Source organism: Idiotropiscis lumnitzeri, chromosome 20, assembly GCF_059441095.1.
Source record: "Idiotropiscis lumnitzeri isolate Australia: NSW breed Sydney's pygmy pipehorse chromosome 20, RoL_Ilum_1.0, whole genome shotgun sequence".
Lineage (NCBI taxonomy): Eukaryota > Metazoa > Chordata > Actinopteri > Syngnathiformes > Syngnathidae > Idiotropiscis > Idiotropiscis lumnitzeri.
In genome coordinates, this window is record NC_142410.1 from 11,202,824 (window position 1) to 11,223,997 (window position 21,174).

Below are 21,174 nucleotides of genomic sequence, written 5' to 3' on the forward strand. Positions count from 1 at the left end.
CCGCGGTGCCCCCCCCCCCCTTTCCTGCCTCCCCAGGCCATGCGATGCAGCAAGCGAGCGAGTGTGCTGCCAGTCATCAATACGGGTTCCTTACATAGGTCACGGGTTCAAATATAGTTCACCGCCTCAGCCTGACGCCGGCAAACGTAACCCCCAAGCGCCCCCCCCCCTCCCCTCACCCGGCTGTCCACCCCCACCACATGATGTCCAGACGTGCAAGCGTGTAGTATGATGCCACTCTTAAGACTCTTGCTGTTTTTGTTTGCGTTGCGTGTTATCCCTGACACGGCCTCCTCTGATTGGCCCTTCGATCGGGCTTCCGGGCCTTGCGCCAGCTGACATAACCAACACGTTGTCACCACTGCAGCGCCGCATCGCTAATGTATCGGCGGAAAATGTCACGCTCGGTTCACTTGCGATGACGTTCAGTCTGAATGTTTGATCGGTGACTTCGCCGTTGTGAGGTTGGGGGTTCAAAATCTTGCAATCTTGGCTCTGGCCTTCCTGTGCGGCGGTTGTATTTATTTCAGAAATCAGTCAAATGTTATTATTAGAATTCATATTCATAATCAGATGTATTATTTATAACACAAGGATCCTCAAGAACGCCTATCCAGTCTGTTTTAGATATCTCCCTCCTCCAACACACCTGATTCAAATGATCCGGGTGATAAAAAGAGGCTGGGTCGGGTCGGGGGGGGCTCTCGAGGACCCGACTTGGGCTCGAGCACATCCGTCATCTGTAATTGTGTGCGAAATGTTGGACACGCTGTGTTGTGTTGTGTTGTTGTGGCGCTCGCACGCTGCGGTTGACGTGGTTTATGTGGCCACCTAGTGGGCGGAGGAACACTTTCGACATGCAACCCAAAAGCTTTGGATCAACTGGAATGATGTCAAACGATCACACGACGAGCGCTTCTTTTTGTCGTGCGCAAACGAAAGAAAGCAAAAGTGAAACTTTCCTTCTCGGCCGCATGAGTCGTCATGCCGCCCATCAAGTTCTCGGAAATGAATATTTAAGTTATACTTCTCGGAATTTTGTTTTTTTTCCCTTAAAATTGGCTCCTTAAAACGCTTTGTCTGGATATAATTTGTTGTCTTGATTTATTAATTCATATGCTTAATTGATTTCGAATAATACGATAATATTATCGAAATAATTTTACATTTACGTATGGAAGATATTCCCCAAAAATTTATTTCATTGAATATTTCTGAAATATTTGAAATACTTTGCATGCATTTCAACTTTATGTATCTGTGATTATTTTTTATTGATCTTATTAAATAATATCGGTTAATGAAGAATTCAATTAATTGTGAATAGAATTTAAAAAATGAGAATTAATTATATAATTCAAATATTTTTTTTTTTACCTGATCTACAGCAAATGTGTTTTGAATTATGAACAATTTATTTCAAATGTGGACTAATTATTTCTTTATTAAAATCAACTCATAGATGTTTTACATGCACTTGACACTTTGACATATTTTAGCATTCAGCCGATGGAACATTTCCATGCTTGCAGTTCAAAATGGTCGCGTGTGGTTTTGTGGCCCGGATGGGTGGTGAACTTTATCACATTTTCCTCTTCCTGAGGTTAGCGGGCCGCTTCTTAAAATGTGCAAACCAAATTTAGCGAGAGAAGAACAAAAAAAACATCCAAGGTGCCTCGTTGGGGTCGTTGAAAATGTGTGCCGAAAACAAACAAATCTCCTCCCCTCTGCTGCATATTAACAAACCTCGCTAATGATGAACTTGATGGAGATCAAACAAGGGCACAACTAGTTCAAATTTATCAGACGCGAAAAAAAAATGTTCCAACCAAAGCACCTCTGAAGTGTAGATTGACTTTAAATGTTGGCTGACGCGTGCTTAATCTTGTCTAACATTAAATTCGCAATTTGGACAGGGGTGTGTAGACTTTTTATATCCACTGTATGTGCGGCCTGACTGGAATCTTGTAAAGTTATTGTGCTGTTGAGTCCCAAGTCACTCCAAAAAGCTGCAAATGTGGAAAAAAAAATACAAAAGTACAAATTGTTTTTGAAAAGCGAATTGAAATTTAATGGAGCCGAGGAGGCGAGTTTCAGTGCAAGTTTATTGGTTGGACTATTTACAGAAAAGCAGAAAAAGCAAAAAGTGACATTGAGATGTCCCGTTGCGAAACAACATCACAATCGGGGAAAAGCCGTTTTGTCTCCTGAGTGAGCGAAACGTCGTGGGAAAGCATGCTCTGTTCCTCTGCTTGGCTTTCTTTTGGAGTTCTCCTGAGTCAACGTAGAAAGGATGAAAGAAAAGAAAAGAAACCAAGACGCAAGTTTCTTCATGTTGGCGGCACTGAAAATAATAAATCGTATTGAGGGATGATAATTGGTACACGTCTTCGTAATAAAGTTTGGGAGAAAAGTTGAAGTGACGAGCGAAGTCAACGCATTGTGATCATCGAGCCCAAGTGGAGGAAGTCCACCTTTTCCGATGAGGTCCGATTACGCTGATCAACAACAAATTTATTATCTAAGACAGATTTCTTTTTACGATTTAGGACAATTGCGAAAAAAAAACACTGAATAGTGAAAATCCGTGCATAATTGTTGGCCATTAAAAAAAAAATGTGGACGCTCGCATCAGCTGTAGTGATGTCATCATGGCAGCAAAGTAGCCCTTAAAAAAAAAAAAAAAATTTAAAAAGACTTTTCAGAAATAAGGGCAAGGTGCGGGAATGTTGATTTGTAACTTTGGGATCTTCACACCAGCAAACGTTACTAAACCTAATTTTTTTGCTGACACGACATGATGAGTGGCAATAAAAAAAAAAAACTCTGCCAAGAGAGCATCGCTAATCGGCCGGAAGTGCTCATGTGACCGACAAAACCTCAGATGAGCTGACATCAGTTGTCGTTATCAAGGTTCACCAGCAGATCAAGAACAAGTTTCGCCTCGAAACACTTGACAATTTAAAAAAAAAGTTGTTTTTTTTTTGCTGTTGAAACGGGCAGTCGGGCCGACATTGTGGTGTGTGGGTACACTAGATGGACAGAAGTATTGGGACAACCTTCGGGAAGTTGGCAAAAAAATGTGTTTTTTTGGGCTGTTTGGAAGTTCAGATGTCAGGGATATTTTTTTTTAAGGTTTAATTTTATCAATCAAATAATAATATTAATAATTAAACGTAAAGTACAATAAAAAATATATATTCCCATTAGTAAATACACTGCTATTTATTTATTTATTTATTATTATTATTATAATATTAGGGAACCACCAAAAACTCTGATGCAACCCCCAAACTTTTAAATATTTGCGTTTAATATTCTGACTTAAGTAAATAATTGGTGAAATAATTAGTCATTTATTAACAGTACGATTGAAACCAGTTTAATAAAATAAACACATTTACATATACATTCTTTAATTTACATCGTCATATATAGTTGGGTAATTAAAATGACATTTTAAATACAATTTCAAAAAATACACTCGGTTACATAGTATGCATTTCCGGGAGCTTTTTTTTTTTTTTTTTTTCTTTTTTTTTTTAAACCATCTTAAAACCAAAAACAGTTTGCCCAACCCTGGATTGAACTGACCCAATACTTTTGTCCATCGTGTTTTTCTTTTTTTTCTTTTTTTTTTTTTTTTTAGGAAGACTCCCAGTGTTCCTCGTCTGTGTTTTTCTGTACAGTGTGTGAACGTTTGTGACACCAGCCTCAAACGTGCTGCAAAAATATAAATCGTTTTCTTTTTTTTTTTTTTTTTTGCCTTGAAAGATTTACAATATAAATAATATTTTAATGTATATAATGGGGGCTTGAGACAGACACACAGCAGAGACTAAAAACTGGCATAAAGTGCCAAGATCCTTTTTTTTGTTTTTGTTTTTCTTCAAACAGGCCGCAAGCGTAAAAGGTATAACGTGAGTACAAATGTTCATGTCTCATGCCGGACGCATCGTCTTTAAAGCTTGGACGGTGAAGGTGACACCAACATGCAGAGCCACTTGGATCGTCGCGATTCGTCAAACGAAACATTTGGAAAAGAAAAGCAAAAAGCACGGAACGGGACTCACAAATCCGAAAAAATGGAGCCGTGCATCGGGAAGCGACAAAACAAAAAAAACACAAGTGGCCGTCTCGCTTGGGTCGGAGGGTTGCAAAATTCCGCAGGACTGGAAACTCGCCGTGGCGATTCACGGCAATTCATCGGAATAAACCGGGGAAGACAAAATAAAAAAATCAGCTTGAATCTACCTTCTCGTTAAATTGCGCTCAAGAATTCCCCAGCAACATTCGGAAAAAAAATTCCATCCCCACTTGCTGGTTTTAGTTTCAATAAATAAATAAATAAAAATAAATTCCTGCAACCCTCTGACGTTGGTCCTCCGGTCGCCATGGCGATCAGATCTTGCTGTTCTCCAGGTGGGAGTCAATGTGCTTGATGAGGGCGTCGTCAGGGTAACCGACGGGGAACATCAGCTGGCATAGCGGGCAGCTGCGGACGTCGCTCTCCTCCGTCTCCATCCAGAGCTGCCGAGCGACACAGGTGGCCGGTTAGACGCCGTCGTGGTCAGCAACCGTCTTCACGCATCGCGCTCGCTCTCGTATGAGTCACCGCAACCGCTCGGGCGCACGTGGAAATAGACCCGACGAGTCGATAATGACTCACTCACGCTCCGTCTGAGCCCACGCTATCGCCTCGAAGCAAAACATGGACGCCGCGGGCAACGTTAGCGTCAAGCGTCACGTCTGTGTAAGATGCGCTTCGTACGTCCGAGGTGTTTCGGCACATCTGCTGCTACGTTCTCCTCCTCGTCATTGAACGACTTCATATTTCCGACATTTTCAGTCGATACGATTATTGACGATTGTTAGCAGGCTAACAAGGCCGGCGCGCGGAAATGCAAACGCAAAGAAGGAGGGTCAACACTCACGTTGATGGAGGGCCACGACTGAGCGTGCTCGGCCGATATGTAGCCGGGCTGGGGGTGGCAGCCCAGGGCGTTGGCGCATTGCGTGGCGGGGAAGGTTGAGCAGGACGCCGGACCCCTCATGGTGGCCCCGGGCACGGCGGCGGAGAGCACGCCTAGCGTCCTGGGTGGGCTGATGAGATGCGAGCAGGTCCACTCCTCCTCGTCTTCGGAGGACTGCGGGGGCGGTGCCGGCGTAGAGGGCGGCGGCGGCTCAAAGCGCAAGGGAAAGGGCATCTCTTTCGGGTGCCGCATGGCGCTCTCGTCGCCCCCGCCGGCGCCGCCCTGGTGTGGCGACGACGCCCCTCTGTGCTGCAGCCCGCCGTGAGGCGAGTGCTGGGGCGTCTGTTTGGAGTAGCCCTCCACAAAGGGGCGGGGCTTAGGCAGCGTGGACACGGGGTCCAAGGAGAAGCGCGGCGGGCACTGGTAGGCCGACGGGTCGGTCACTTCCGAGTAGCTGCGGCGGCCCTGGAAGCTGGCGCGCAGGTGCTGGCTGGGCGGGCGGCACGAGTACGAGGCCGGGCCCGCCTCGCTGACGTCCAGCAGGGGCGAGCGGCGGTGCGTGTCGGGCGAGAGGCGTTGCAGCACGGGCGAGCGCCGCTGCTGGATGGGCGAGTGGTGCGCGGGCGGCTGCGGCGCCACCGGAGAGTGGCGCTGAGAGATGGGCGAGTGCCGTTGCGAGCCGGGCGAGTGGCGCTGGTGGTGGATGGGCGAGTGCAGCTGGACTGCAACCAAAAAAACAGAAACAGACTTTCTACATGTACGTGTGACGTTTCCTGAAAAAGGAAACTTGATCTCTGCCATCAGATGGGTGGAGGTGTCGACGCTCCGAACTGCCCGTTGAACATCGTTCACTTCATCGAGTGCGATCCGTGTGAGCTTCAAGCGGCTACTGGTGTGTGCGCGTTTGCGGGTGTCTCACCCGGACTGTGCTGCTCTTGCGAGGCTTTCCTCAGGATCTCCGTCTGCTTGGAGCTCAGCGCTCGCAGGCGACTCAGCTCCTCCGTCAACTCCGTGTAGGCCAGCGCCAGGTTGACCCTGGGGAGGAAAAATAACAAGAGCGAGACGCACGTATGGACGCCTTCTCATCATTGAACGTCAATTTGTAATACAGTCAAACGACGCTACACGGTGTGTGTGATTTCATTTTCTAACTCATCCTACAAAGACCGTCCGTAAAAAACAAAATGGCTTACAGATGATAACACCCATTAACAACCCAGACTAAACGTAACTCCGCCTGAAAAGAAATAAATAAACATATCACTTGAACGTACTTCCTTGACATAAATTACTACTTTCCTATTATTTTTTTTTACAATCGTCCTTATTGCTTTCTAATAAAAAAGTCATTCAATTAAAGAATTTTTTTTTTTAATAGGACGTTAGAGCAGGGGTGGACAAAGTATGGCTCCGTTCTTTAATCTGGCCCACCGAGCATTTGCTTTATCGACAGTCCCGTCATTTTTAAAGTGGTAAAAAAAAAATTGATTAACCATGTTGATTTTTTTCTTTTCTTTTTTTTCATTGTTGCGTTTTCCACTTTAAACAAAACAACAAAAAATGTCATCACGCCCACTAGTGGTTGTTTAGTGGCCAGTCTGAGATGAATCACATCTCAACCTCCAACGTCCTCCACGGGGGCTCTTTTATTTTTTTGTGGTCTTGCTTACTTATCAACCACACACACTTTTGTTTTCACAATTACTTGTTTTACAAATAATTTCCTTCGGTTGTAAAATGAATAAATGCCGCTCTAGGCTACAGGATGGACAAAAGTATTGGGACACGTGAAAATTTCAACGGCAGTTTTCGGAAAAAAAATAAAGGATTCAAAAGTAGTTAGGCACATGAAAAAAAAGTTTAGTGGAGATTTGACAAAAGTTTTGGGATTAAAAAGTAAAAAAATGTGTCAATACATTTACTACAAAATACAGCAAAATTTTACATTTGTCTTAAAAAGTGCCAGAGTGAGTCTGCAGCAATAAAAAAAAAAAAAAAAGTGCTCTCTTGCCGCTAATTCCTATTTGCTCCGAAAAATGAGTTGTGCCGTTTACACTAAACGCTCCAAATTCCAAGAAGGCTTCTGGGGGGGCTCTCAGTGGGAGGATGTGAAAGCAGTGAGTAAAACTAAGCGGCCTGGAAAGAAAGAAGAAAAGAAGCGTGACACACACACACACACACACACACTAGAACTTTACTTTCATGCTTCTACCCTTCAAAACCTTTGTTGGCTTTCGCTGAGTGGGAGTCAACTCACTCAGGTACCTGCGGTCTTTTTTTTTTTTTTTTTTTTTCCTTTCGCTTTCGCCAATTTCATTTTTGTTTTCTTATTTCCAGCCAAAATTATTTTTTTTGGGAAAACATTTTGAATGAGAGATAAAAGTGCACCTGAAGAAATGTTACGGGACTGCTGGCCATACTTTGCCCTACCCTGTTTTACATCTCGATCCATGCTTGCGCGCACCCCCCCCCCCTCCCCTCACTTACTGCTCGTCTCCCACCTTCTTGATCCACTCCACGTCGCACTGCTTGCACGGCGACGACATCTCCTGCCAAAGTAGAGTGTGAAATGATTTTTGGGTGGAAGGCCTAAAAAGAAAATAATTTAATAGTGCTTCTCCTCTTGGCCACATGGGGGCAGTATAAGACAGGCACAGATATATTGTTCATTTGGAATTTTTATAATTCAGCTCCTCTCTCGGGTCCTCAGTACAGCACTAATATTAGTCTCAGAGGATGAAGAATGTCTTGTCTATATGTGTTGCTGCAACGTTGGTGCTCACGCTGTCGTTTAAAGCTTCCAAGGGGACAAAACAACTCGCTGTGCCTCACCCTGTCCCGCTGGCCGCCCTGGAGCTGCCTCACGTCCTCCTTGAGGCGCTCGCATTGCGCCTTGAGCTCCTCTTCCCGCTGGCACGCCCCCTGCGCCTCGTGCCGCGCCCCCTCCAGCTCGGCCTCCAGCCGCTGCACCTTCAGGTCGGACAGCGCGTCCAGGCTGCGCGAGCTCTGCAGCGTCATGGCGGGACAATCCAGCACTGGATGGAAACAAAACAAAGATGAAGGGAGTTTGGACTTGAGCGGGAAGCACAAATGAGCCATTTGGACTCAAGTATTGGGACGGCGCTCGCACTCACTGTGCGCCTCGGGCCCCGCGTGCAGCTGCAAGTACTGCATGTCTTTGCTGTGCAGCTGCACGTTGAGCTTGTGCAGAGAATTGTCTCGTTGCCGGAGCGCCACCTCCAGGCCCAGGATGCGCTCCACGTGCTTCTCCACCAGGCCCGTCTGAAAGCACATAGAGGTCACATGATCAACAGCGACGGCCACACGACCCGGGCCGACACCAGCGAACAGAGACCATCTTGTCCAGGTCCCTCTGGAGGTTGCTCTTCTCCATGTGGATCTTCTCATAGGCCTGGATCACGTCCTCCAGCTGCTCCTCGCGCTCTTTCCTCTTCTGCAGCTGAGAGAGCAAACGCGGCACACTTTTACTCCACTTTGTCCAACTTCTCCACCAAAGAAGAAGAAAAAGTGAGGCAACGAGAAAGAGGCCAGCAATGCAGCGAGGGAGATGTTGCGTAAGAGGAGGAGGTCCTTTTAGGACACGCCGCAGCTCCAATATGTTCATCACATTCAACACTTAACGCGTCCCAGGACGCTTTGCCTTGTTTGCAGCGCGCCCTCATTAGAAGACTCGCTCCACGCGAGTCAGTCAGGAGCCGAACATGCGCCGGGTGCTTTTCGCTTTATTCTTCTGTTGAATAAAAACTCCAGCGACAGGATATGCCAGAAGTCAAGTCATCCAATCTTGCTCAGTCGCAACCAAAGCATAAAATATAGGATGAAAAAAATATACTAATAAAAGTAAAGATAAGGGAATTCAAGCATTTGCAAAAAAGTAACAAAAATAAAATTAAAAAAATATATATATATATATATATAGCATAATCAACCATAAATCGCCAATTGTGGAAAAACAAATGATATAAATATAAACTAAAAGGAAGCATTCTCGGACAAATGAAAGCTAATAAAAACGAACGAACTTGCTCTACCAACAAACTAACTGAATTAAAGAAACAAAAGTCCAAATGAAATAAAAAGGCACTATTATGAAATATCCCAAACTATTCGAACCCTGGACCTAAATCAAACCTGGTCTTCAGTTTGAGCCCAGCAAGTGCCCAAACATAAAAAAAAATGGCAACATCTGACATTTATGTTGCTCTCTATCGCCCTCTAGCGGTCGTGACTGTTCTTAAACTCTTTCCTGCACCCCACCTGCAACTTTAGCCGTCTTGCCTTCATCCTTCCTCTGTCCTTCAGGAATCTTATCCTGCTATTTCAACTCTCGCATCGCCCAAAAATAAATAAATAAATGTCATTGTATCTTTTCGAAACGTGGTGGCCTCCCCACCTCATGGGTCAGGATGTTGACCCTCTGCTGCAGGTTGTCGTTCTCCGAGTGCAGCAGCGCCGTCTCTTTGCTCTCGAAGGAGCAGTACGAGTTGGCGTCCTCGCCGAACTCGCTGATCATCGGGAACTGAAAACACACGCCACGAGAATGCGTTAGAACGTGCCAAATGCCCAAAACAAATCACATTTGATCTAAAAATTGATTTTTTGGGGGGGGGTTATTTGTTGAGGTTTTACTACGCAACACTCGCTGATCTTGTTTTCATTTAATTTTGCAATAAATCAATAAAAATAATAAAAATATGTGAACTAATAGAACCTAACCTTGAAAACAATGGAAAATGCAAAAAAAAAAACGATAACTCTGGTGCTCGGTTGTACAAAAAATGTGCACCAAAATCATAAAGCTACTCGATTCCTCTTGCATTTGTTTTTCTTTGGACTCTGTGCAAAAATAGACTGGATTTTTTTTTTTCATGCGTGCGTGTGTGTGTGTGTGTGTAACATACTTCGACACATGGGGGTGTAGTGCTTTGCATATATTTCAAGTGTGAGTCCACGCGCCGTGACTGCGTGGTCCATTGACGGAGCTCCGTGGTGAAAAACAACTCGCGGTACACGTGTTGCGACTGTCAGTTTCTCTTTGGGGAGAACAAATAATGGCTTGCTACTTATAACGACATAGTTGCTTTATTTTCTGGTTTGTATTTGAACAAAGTAGCAGAATGGACATTTTTAAGAAAACTTTTCAATTCTGGCAAGCATAAATTCTTTATCCTCCGCAAAGAATGAGTACAATTACTGCATCTTACTGGGTCACTTAAAGTAGTTGTGAAACTCGTCTTTGTTTGTGTCGGCATGCTTGTATTATACTGCCCCCGGTGGCCAAGTCACACACACCTGAAAGGAGCCCAATTTTTTTTTTCTTCTAAATTTTAGAATAAAAGCGAAAATTAAAAAAATAAAAACATTGATAGGACTTCCAACTTCCTCATCCACGTCCACAAAACACACTTAACTCGCACCAATCGTGTCCATCCAGCATATATTAGATGAGTGCTGCGTTGTGCGACGTGTGCATGAGTGCAGTCGGAGAGTTAAAGTGGACTCGTTTGACGACATGAGAGACGTGTTATGTAAGCAACATAAACGAGCACATTTGCATTTAGAATGCCTTCCGTCAGCTTGGGGCATTTTATTTTTATTTATTTATTTATTTTTTTTCTCTCTCTCTTTCTCTTTCCCGCTCTGTGCGCCGGCCGCGTGAGGACTGCGTTTAACTACCTTTTTCCATTTAGCCAAACTGCCTCCTTCCTGTCTTTGCTCAGTTAAACAGCGAAAGGCACTGAGGGCCCCCGGAGACCAACACCACCAAAAACACTCAACTCCAACAAAAAGAAAGTAAAACACGAGAGCAGCTTGAGCACGAAATGTTTTTTTTCTTTTAAGTGGTGAATCATGTGATGGAGAGGGAAGCTTCAGGCGGACCCCCCCCCCACCCCCCCTTAAATACTCATCTGTCTCTGTGGACTTTGAGCACACTTGCTAACAGGATTATGCGTAGTGCGCTTGTCGAGTAAATAAAAAAAAAAAAAATCTTTTTAGTCCCTGTCGGTGGATTATTATTTATTACTTGGGTTGCGTCTTGAGGACAATTTACTGCTCAGCTAAAGCTTTTTATCTGCTTTCTATCACACCCTTATCCCATCTGAATTTGGGCCCGAAGCGGAGTACCCCCTGGACCGGTTGCCAGTCAATTGCAGTTCTTGCTTGCGGGCTGGCGTGCAGCAATTCCACAGGGGGGCGACGGCGAGAGCGAGCGTAATGGAATGGCGTGGGAGGGAGAGAAGGAAAAAAAAAAAAGGGGGGGGGGGCCGTTTTCCATTTGGAGGAGGATGTCGAGTGCGGGAATGAACGAACAAAGAACAGGAAAAAAAAAGAAAAAGTCTGCTGGTGTTTTTTTCCAGGAAGTCCTCGTTTTGGTTTGTGACGGCATCTTAGGCCACGTTGACGATGACGACGCGCACGCCGAAGTTGGCTGTGATAGATAGAGACGGCGTTGCTATGGCAACCACCTACATGGATGGGGCTCATTGCTGTAAAGCAAATTGGGGTGGGTGGGGTGATGAAAGCGGACCCCTCGCGGAGCAGCCGTGGCTCTGTCCGCGGTGCTGAAGTTGCAACGTTGCAGTTGGACTGAAATGGAGCCGAGACACGAGCAGACCTCACGGCACTCCACATATGGGCAGAAAAATAGGTCCTGTCTCTTTGACGCGCCACAGGAGAAAAAAATGGAATTGGAATGTATTTTGATTTAATATTTTGTTCATGGCCGCAAAAATAGCTTGACGACGTGGTCATCAACAGTTTGATTCAAATTGTCGGCGAACAAACATGTTTTTCATAAAGCGCGAAGAGGAGTTGTGCTGAGCCACAAAGAAAAATGAGCGTCTTCCATCGGCTGTGAGTCATGTGACGACCTCCCGGCTCTCTCTTTTTTTTTTTTGTTCACGTCGAAAGAGCGTGATAGGTCTCTCGGTTGAAAACAAAGCAAAGAGATTTATTCCCCGCGGTGGCAAAGAATACTCATGCCTTGAAAGAAAAGTGCCTTGGCTTGAAAGTTGTTTTTTGTCTAAAACACAAGCCGTTACCCGTCCATAATTTTTTTTTTCTTGCTAATGTGATATGCATGCACTTCCGACCCCCGCCACTAGATGGCAGCAGAAAACATCCCAAAACCTGGCCACCCTCAATTTATTTGCAGTGGCTGATCAATATCAGTTGGCGGCGCTACCACCCAAGAGACACCACAGAAGAAGAACAAGGAAGGACGATACATTAGGTACACCTGTTACTTCAATAAGTTGAAAAAACGGAAGTTGAAAAAGATCTTATCGAAATGTCGCATTTGTACTCGGATCCGCCCCAAAAACAGGAAGTAAGACGCTCACCTTGATCTCGTAGAGCTTCAGCTTCCTCTTGATGCTGCTGTTCTCGCGCTCCAGGCCGCCCAGCCGGCCCTTGATGTCCTGGTAGGCGGCGATCAGGGCAAAGTGCGACGCAGAGTAAACGTCGTCGGCGGGAAGGGGCGGCGAACGCCACCCCACGCCGCCGCAGCCGTCCTCCTTCAGGCCCCCGCCCCCCTCGCCGGCCCCGCCCAGCAGGCCCAGCTCGCCGCCGCCAAACAGAGACTGCATGGCCTCAACCTAAACACACACACACACACACTCATTAAATATGAACCAATTTGCTTTCAAAGGAATCGCAAGCACATCTGAGGGTTACTAAATTTGGCATGACGGACTCGATAGACTCTTGACCTTCAATGTTGCCAGTAGGAAAATCCACCCAAAAAGCGGACCGACCGCACTGCTGAAAAAGACGCATCTTTGATTGGCTGGATGAGCAGAAGCACCTGTGATGACATCACTGAGCCAGCTGACTGGTCACAAGGTGCCAGCGACTTGCAGCCACTCAGCGGCGTGAGTCAGCCGCCGCCCCCTCAGCTATTTTCGTCTGCCGCTTCCTCCACGTCGTCGGTGCAGCATCAGGCCATCTGCGGCCCCCCCCCCCTCGGGCCCGCCTGCCGGTGAACACACGCCGGCGGACGCGGCTAAATCCGTCGACGTCGTATTTACGTCCATCCCGCCTTGAGCGCTGAAGCGTACGTCAACATCGGCGTCATGTTGGATGTGGCAAAGCGGAGCGACGGGTGACGATTATTCATCCATTTGCTGTTTGGAGATGTATCAAAGGTTTTAACACTCAAAACCCGCTCTCATGAGATTACATCGCCGACTCATCTGCGGTAGACGGACACAAAGTGGAAAAGCGAGCTGCGGTCTGACGAGTCTGCGTTTCTGTTTTTTATTTTTATTTTTTTACACCATGTCCCATCTTCAGTGGGATCGGGCGTCGTGTAATCCGATGAACCGTTACACACGTTCTTGATTTGTTTGCCAAATCTTTTACTGTGTGTGTATATTTGGAACACGGAGGCTCCAGTATCGATGCTGGAATCCAATCCAGCGGATCCATACGCAGCGCCTCTCTGACCCTATTAAGTGAATCCGTCAAATGTTCTTTCACAGTTTGCGGGCACGCGAATCAAACGAATAGCATCCATGGTGCTTTGGATGCCGCTTTCAAACCTTCCTTCTTCTCTACCCAAACCGAAATGAACCCTGAAGGATATTTTTGCTCAGATTATTATTACTTTTCGTCAGTTTCATAAGAGTACTTACTTTCAGTTTTCATTTTCTGAAAGGCATTGTGTTCGTTGTTAACTATACTAACCTTTTGACGCACACACAGAACTTGTGCAGCCCGTCGACGCAGGAGAACAAGTGCGCAAATCCTAACCTTTCACACACGTTGAGGGGGGGAAAAAGTCCTCACATATACCCAAAAACAAGAAACTCTCTCACTGCACTCTTGTATTCCAACTGACGTCACCTCCTACACAATTGTGCACGTACATGCGTACACGTGCACAAACTTTCTACACGCACGTGCCCAACTGCACACATGTACAAACAACTGCATTTTTTTACACACACCCGCACGTGTTCACACGTCAGCAGACGCCCACGCGCACGCTTTATGTATGTACCACTTCATGCATTAAGCATCGAGGTGAGCAGCTGCAGTCATCACGCATGCACATGACTGATGTCGGCTTGAAGGAAGCGACACGTCGTCACACAAAGACACTTTGAATGCAAATTGGCCACACGTGTGTGTGTGTGTGTGTGTGTGGTGGTCGCACATGCGCTTTTGTGGCAAAGTGTGATGAGTGTCGGCGTCCTTGTCCAAGGACATAGTTTGGTTCGCCCTCTCTGCCACACACACTGCAATGGATGTTGTGTGTGTGTGTGTGTGTGTGTGTGTGCGCGCGTTTGGAGAAGCCTGACTCTAGAGTGGGAGTGTGAGGTGCACCAACTCTGAAATGTACATAGACGCAAATGTTAAAAGGAATTGTTGACTGCCAATTACAGGATATATGAATCTGCTCGGTGTCAGTTGCTGGTATTGTGGTAACCATGGCGACCGGTCACCGTTCCTCTCCTTTATCGGCCTGCTGTGTGTTGATCACGGGGTGGCATGAGCGATCCGAGTAATAATGACGTGACAGGGAAGTACTTGAACGAACGGCGACGTCAGTGTGCTTCCGTTCCAGATATTAGACGGTGTCACCAGACTGATCTTGAGTTTCACGTTCCAGACATTAGACAGCATCATCAAAATGCGCTCGTATCGGTTTTTTCAAATTCAATTCCGGATATTAGCCTGTACCAGCTACTCTTGCCTTCTTTTCTTTTCCTTGAGGCCAACCACGATGATATTTTTTTGTATCAGCAATAATGAAACAAAACATGACCAGGACCTACTGGATAACTCAAGTGGATATTTTTAGGGGCTCCGCCGGGAATGCGGGCCGTCCAGCAAGCGGCGGCAGGCAAGTGGGTTACCTGCTTTTTTTTTTTTTTTCCCCCCAAGACTCCCAAAAAAAAAAAAAAAAATGCGGCTCCCTGCTGAGCGTGGATATTTCTTCTGCAAGTGCACGCAAGCGATCGCTGCAGAAACCAACGGGGGGGGGGGAGAGAAATGGGCTGAAGATATCACGTCAAAAGTTGTTCCAAAAATAACATTTTGTGGCAAAATAAAAAATGATCAAGACACATCCGTCGCCAATTTGCAAATATTTGAGCAGCTGATAACAATTAAGCCGTTCGTTGGGACCTCAACAAATTCCGTCAGGTAGTCTCCTTAGCAACCAGATTCTTGTAACATCTCCATAGATTTTTTTTTTCTGACCGTGTGTCAATCAAACTTGCACAAGCTCCTCCCCCCCGCCTCCCGACTTCCAAAGGAACATTTCGTTCGGCCTTGGCGAGGTTCTTTGCCGTGCGAGCGACGGCCTTGCCTCCTCTGCCTTTTCTTTGTCTCGCCTCCTCCTCCTCCTCCTTCCTCCCGGCCCGCCCCGCCTGCTCGGGTGCCTACTTTATCCTCTTTCCAGGTCGCCATGGCGACGGGAGGTTGCGCCGCCCGGCGACGGCTGCCGCTCTCGAGCCCCTCCGCTCGCTCGTAACTCACAAAGGTGTCGTCGGCAGCGACGGCGCTCTCGTGTCCTCTCTCCTGGAAACTTGCTCTCGGAATATCGTTCAGGAGGCAAACGGATTCGGCGAGATCAGCTCTGTGCACTGCTCGACAGGCAACCCAAGGGCTTGTATAGACAAATCTGATCTTTTTTAATCTTGCGCACAAAAAAGCTCAAACTAATACTAAACCTAATAAAGGCTTTCCTAAACGAAGCACTTAAAGAAAAAATTCTGAGTAACACAAGTAACACAAGCTCTGGAAATTCATTAAAATGAACTCAATTTAAAAAACAAAACTCGAAACGAAAATGAAAATTCCCAAACTGGTTGCCAGGCAACTTATGCGTACATAGATGAAGAATGGACCGGCCACCAATCAATGACAAAACTCATTTAGATTTAAAAAAAAAAAAAAAAAAAGGTACTGTTTAGTCGTTCATGTTATGGTAGACACGTTAACCGCACCTCTACTGTGCTGCTCGAGCGCGACATCAAAAAAAAAAAAAAAAAAAGGCGCCGGATCCCAAATATGCACGCGAGCGTCTTCCCACTCAAGCTGGTGGAGGTGGAGGTGTTGTTTCCACAAATCATCAAAGAGTCGCTTTTGGCACCGGAGCAGCTTCGAGACGCGTGCGTCAGCATTTTCTTCGCACAGCGCGAGCCGCCAGACTGCCACTGTCTGGCGGGATGTCACGTGCGCGCTCAAAGACGGCGATTGATGGACTCGAGCCGGGGAGACGGAAAATCCACCACGCTGCCAACATAATCTAGTGAGAAACATCTGGGAAATGTGGCACGGTTTGAAAGTGACGGGAAATGACCATTCGGGCCTGCCTGCCCATCAAGAGTAAAATTAAAAATTTGAATTTTGGGCCAATTTCTGGAAATGTGCCCGTGAGCAAACCTTTCAAAATCGAAGGACTTCATTTTTTTTTTTTTACCGAGAGAGCATCACTACTGTGCATTTCAGTGTTTGTGGGCAAAAACATAACCAGAAGTTTGTCCAAGGGCTTTTAAGTAAAACTTGAGAGAGCATCTCAACATAATATGCGAGTGGAAAAAGAATGTGTGAGAGCATTTCACTAACGCGAGACGGTTTTCCGTAGTGCATGTGTGAGAGTTTTTATCTAGGAATGAGATTATTCATTAGTGAGTGAGTGTGAGAGGTGTTCTTTAGTAGTGAGAGTGGGTCAGTAATGTGTGAGAAAAAACATTGTCACGTGTGTGAGCAAAAAAACGTGTTTCAGTAGTGTGTGTGAATGCGAGAGCGTTTTGGTAGTGTTCCTGAGAGAGTTTCACTCGTAAATGTGACATTTCAGTCGAGTGTGAGAGTCTTTGTTACATTTGTGTGTGTGAGTGAATAATGTTTCGCTTGCACGTTTGACAACATTTCAATTGCGTGTGTGAGAGCGTTTCAATAGCGCGGCCTCAATGAGGTCCCAGACGGCCTCTCATACAAAGACAACATTCCGGGTCTCTCCTTTTCTTCTTCTGGAGTTTGTCAGAACGTCTTACGTAAAAGGTCTTGCTTGTACTTACTCACACGTTGTACTATGAGAGCCGAGTGGTAGGCGGGCGGGCGACATTCTGAGTGCGAGTTGAACACGAGAGGAAAATGAAATGATGTGCGCCATGTTTCCTCTTCGTGTGTGTGTGTGTGTGTGTGTAGTATGTGTGAGAGTGTGTGTGGTGTGTCCAGCGGTGCTGCTGCTGCTGCTACTGCAGCAGAGTGAGATAAATGATCTTGTATGTAGTGTCTAAGCTCCGCCCCCCTGTTAATTTCGCATCTCGCTAGCTAGCGCGCTGCTACATTATTAGCGATCGCTTTAGCAACGCTTTCGTCGCTCACGTTTAACTTGACGAGTTTTTTTAACCTCAATTAATTAATTAATTAATTTTTATTGCTTTGTGATACGCGCTAAAAACTAGCTAAGAACACCTTCTACCACTAGATGGCGGCAGCGGACTTTACAACTTCCCGTCACTATCAGTTCACAAGTTAACCTCGCAGGGTGCTAGAGACATTTGTTGTCGGCTTCACGTCAGTGTTGCAAGACCCCCCTACAACCCCCCCCCTCTACAACCCCCCAACACCCCCCACCCAATTGGGTGCAAACGTGGTTAACGGAAGCAACCTGAGCAACGAGAACGAGGCCTGCTTGCCGACAGCTGTGCTGCGATTTAGCATCATTCGACGGAGCCGACACATCTGCTGCTTAGGTGGCAATTTTCTCACCCTGAATGCGTCAGTGCCAGGCACACACACACACACACACAAATGATCAGCTGGCATCAAGCAGCTCAAAATAAAAGCTGACAAATCCTCGGCAATCCAAAAAAAATCAATGACATTGGCAGCATCATGCTACGCTAACTCATCAACGAGAACACATTGCACAACAAGTCAGAAGTGGCTCGCACAACACAACACAAGTGACGCAAAAGCACTACTCGAGTAAAAGTACAGATACTTGTGCACCTCAACTCAAGTAAAACTGAAAAAAAATTAGAGGCTCTTGGTAAAAGTAGAAATGTCATTTATATATTTATATATATTCGTGCGGGGGGGTCAATTAGAGGCTGTATTGCCCACCAGCGCAAACTCAGCATCCAGTCGGATTGCTCTCGCTATGCTTCTCCTCACCACCAGAGGGCGTATTTGCCCACCATCCACAGATTTTCTATGATCTGTTAGGATCTCGAACCCAAGTAGTTGAGTCCTCCGTTTGTTTTGTCTTTTGTCAGCAATCATGCCCGCAAAGTTCATATTCATAACCAACTTTGTGACCTTCACGACTTACAAAAAAAAAATGTTGTGAGCTCCTTTTTTTTGTCTCCTTCCTGAAACTACGACCGTGCCAAACGTGGGCTACTTTTGCAGAGTGCTGCTCTCCATCCTCCTCATCTTGGCAAATATCATTCCCTGATGTTGCAGTCGTGCACTAAAAAAAAAAATAGTCGTCGAAGCGTTTTGTACCGTGACATGACGCGCGTGCGTGCACGAGTGTGCGTTGCAACAGCGAGCCAACATGGCTGCGCGTCCACGAGCGACGTGGAGGTGCTAAGAGACAGGAGGAAATTTGAAACTCACGTTCTGCTCCCGTGCAGGACCGATCCGCCGTGGGGGCCATGGCCGGGTGCAGCGTGCGGCAAACGGGCACGTCGGCGCGAGAAAAGCCGCTCCTCCCTCCTCCTCCTCCTCCTCCTTCTCCTCCTCCTCCTCTCTTTCGCTCTCCGGAGCAGCTGAAAAAAAGCGAGCGGGAGCGCCAAGCACAAGCACGCCGCCGGTAGTCGCTCGTGTGCGGCGCGCCTCAGCCTCACATCGCGCTGTGATGATGACGATGATGATGAAGATTATGATGATGATGACGAGAAGGAGGAGTAGGAGGAGGTGGCTGATGATGCTGATGATGTCGCGCGAATAGCAGCGTCAGTCTCTCTCGCGCTCGCCGGTGATGACGCCACGTTCATTAAGAATACTTCGTATTTTCTACATGCAGTTTGCACAAAAGTCAACTCGTGGATTTTTGCGGGTTTTTTTGCGGGTTCACAAGTTATTGAAGTGAAAGAGGCTGAATTTTCAAAACATTCATCTGACCAAAATTGACCCAAAAATGGCAGCATCGAACCAAAATGGCAGACTTCCTCTGTCTTTTCCAGGCATGAGTTGTTGAGACTTTTTGTCGACCAAATTTTACATCACTGAGTGAACTTGGAATTGGAGGATGAAATGTCAAAGCATTCCGACAAAGAATCCCCGAGAAATAAGAAATTGAAACGAAATTTTGATTTCTTTTTTTCTGTTTGACCCTAAAATGTTCTCTTAAATCCAAAATGGCTGACTTGCTGTGTATTTTATGACATGCGAATGACATGGGAAATAAATTGTTAATACTAAAAAATATATATATATTTTTTGTGGGTCTACTTGTGATAGACCACTGGTGTTTTCAGGCATGACTTTTTTGTGCTTTATTTTTTTTTTTTTGGTGGGTCTGCTCCTCATAGTCCAAAGACTTCCGTCCGTTCCTCCTTTCAACTTTTTTTTTTTTGGTTTTATTTTGGGGGGCAAAGCAAGCAAGCAAGCCAGCCCGCAGCAGCGTGCACAATAAATAACACACTGGTGGGTGTTTCTTATGTAAGCGCCTCTATATAACCTGCTCGCTTGTGATGTTCTTCATCCCTTTTTTTTTCCCTCACTGATTCATTCCGGGGGTCTTGTTGCCAAGAAAAGATCATTTTACACGCACACGACATTCACCGGTGCCGTCATCCAACACAACTGTGACTGTCTTGATCCCGGGAGGACAGAAGTGGATTTGGTGTCAGGTGTGGAGAGAAATGTCAGCACCAGGATACTTTTTAATGGATTAATTATTCGCACGTGGTCGGCCACACAAATATTTGATCTAAATATGTAAATTGTCACGCTATACTTCACCCGCAGTTGTTGCATGTGTGACATCGCCTTTAGTTCCCACCCCAGATGAGATGAAGCACCCAGTCGAAGATATGCATCAGGAGGGGCGCTGTTGCAGTGACACATGTCGGCCACTAGGGGGCTCTGCCTAGTGAAACGGGTTTCAGGGGCTGAATTTTTAAAATTCCTGTTTTTTGCATCGGATACTTTTTTGGGGGGTCTCATGGTAGACATGCCTCACAGATTTTGTGTTGCTAAGTGAAGATGGCTGCATTTTCAAAACATCCCAAAAATCCCTGAAAATGACCACGTAGAGTTCAAATTTCAAACCAATTGGAAAATTGCTGGTAGTGGTCCAGTTACGCCACTTGGTGAGGCCTCGCTGACAGCGGGAATCTGAGCTGACTAGTTGTAGGAATGCTGGTTGATGGAAAACTACTAAGTGTGTGTGTGTGGGGGGGGGTTGTATAACCCCCCCTCCCACAAACAAAAATGGCCCAGTGGAGAGTTTCCAAAAGATAAACAACTGGAGATTTTTCAATGATGATACGACGACAGTATTTACGACAGTCGTCATCGTCATGAGGTTGTGTGAGGTCGATACTTATTTTTAAGGGCGTGATTTACCTTCTGAGGTGCGTACATTGGTATTGAACAACCACGCCCTCCCCCACCCGGTGGGAAAAAAAAAAGACCTGATGTGACCCGCGACAATAAACGCTTCGTGAACCTCGACTTAAATCCAAAACGTTACATGACGATGATTATATGAGCTTGCGTGTGCGCGCACTCGTGTTTCGATGAACAACAACAAGGCGGCGGCTTTGTGAGGACAATCCCGACTCAGCAGCAGCAGCAGCTTACATAACACGAGAGTGTGTGATGTCGAGCGGGACACATTGTTCCCTGACAGAAGCGTTTCTGTTCAAAACCAACACTGGCAAACTTCCACAGAATCTTCTCGCGGGGGGGGCGGCTGACCCACAGACCGGTCAACTGCCGCTGCCGTTTAGGCAAAGGAAGTCACAAAGTAGAAGTGTGTGTGTGGGCGTGTGTGTGTGTGTTGGCCGGGTTTCCTCGCATCTCATTATCAGACAAAAATGTTTTGGCTGTCTTTTGTTTCCTAATTGAAATAATAAGTCAATATTGAGCAGAGTGGTGACAAAGATTGGACGGATGTGCTGTGAGCAACTTGCACTCAGGTTCACATGAGGTCACCACACAACGCCATTTTTTCTCAAATGCCGCCACAATATAAAAATGAAGT

General features: G+C 46.2%; 1 protein-coding gene across 1 annotated transcript; it reads right to left on the reverse strand.

Moving 5' to 3' along the window:
• Positions 1-2,086: 2,086 nt before the first annotated feature.
• tbkbp1 (TBK1 binding protein 1) lies at positions 2,087-18,846 on the reverse strand. The gene is made up of 10 exons (XM_088283846.1): positions 18,579-18,846; positions 12,338-12,592; positions 9,388-9,513; positions 8,329-8,433; positions 8,108-8,255; positions 7,806-8,008; positions 7,461-7,522; positions 5,893-6,008; positions 4,935-5,695; positions 2,087-4,530 (listed from the first exon to the last, which is right to left on the reverse strand). Exons 2-10 carry the CDS (start codon positions 12,581-12,583, stop codon positions 4,402-4,404), a joined length of 1,896 nt encoding a protein of 631 aa, XP_088139972.1. The 5' UTR covers positions 12,584-12,592; positions 18,579-18,846; the 3' UTR covers positions 2,087-4,401.
• Between the last annotated feature and the right edge of the window lie 2,328 nt (positions 18,847-21,174).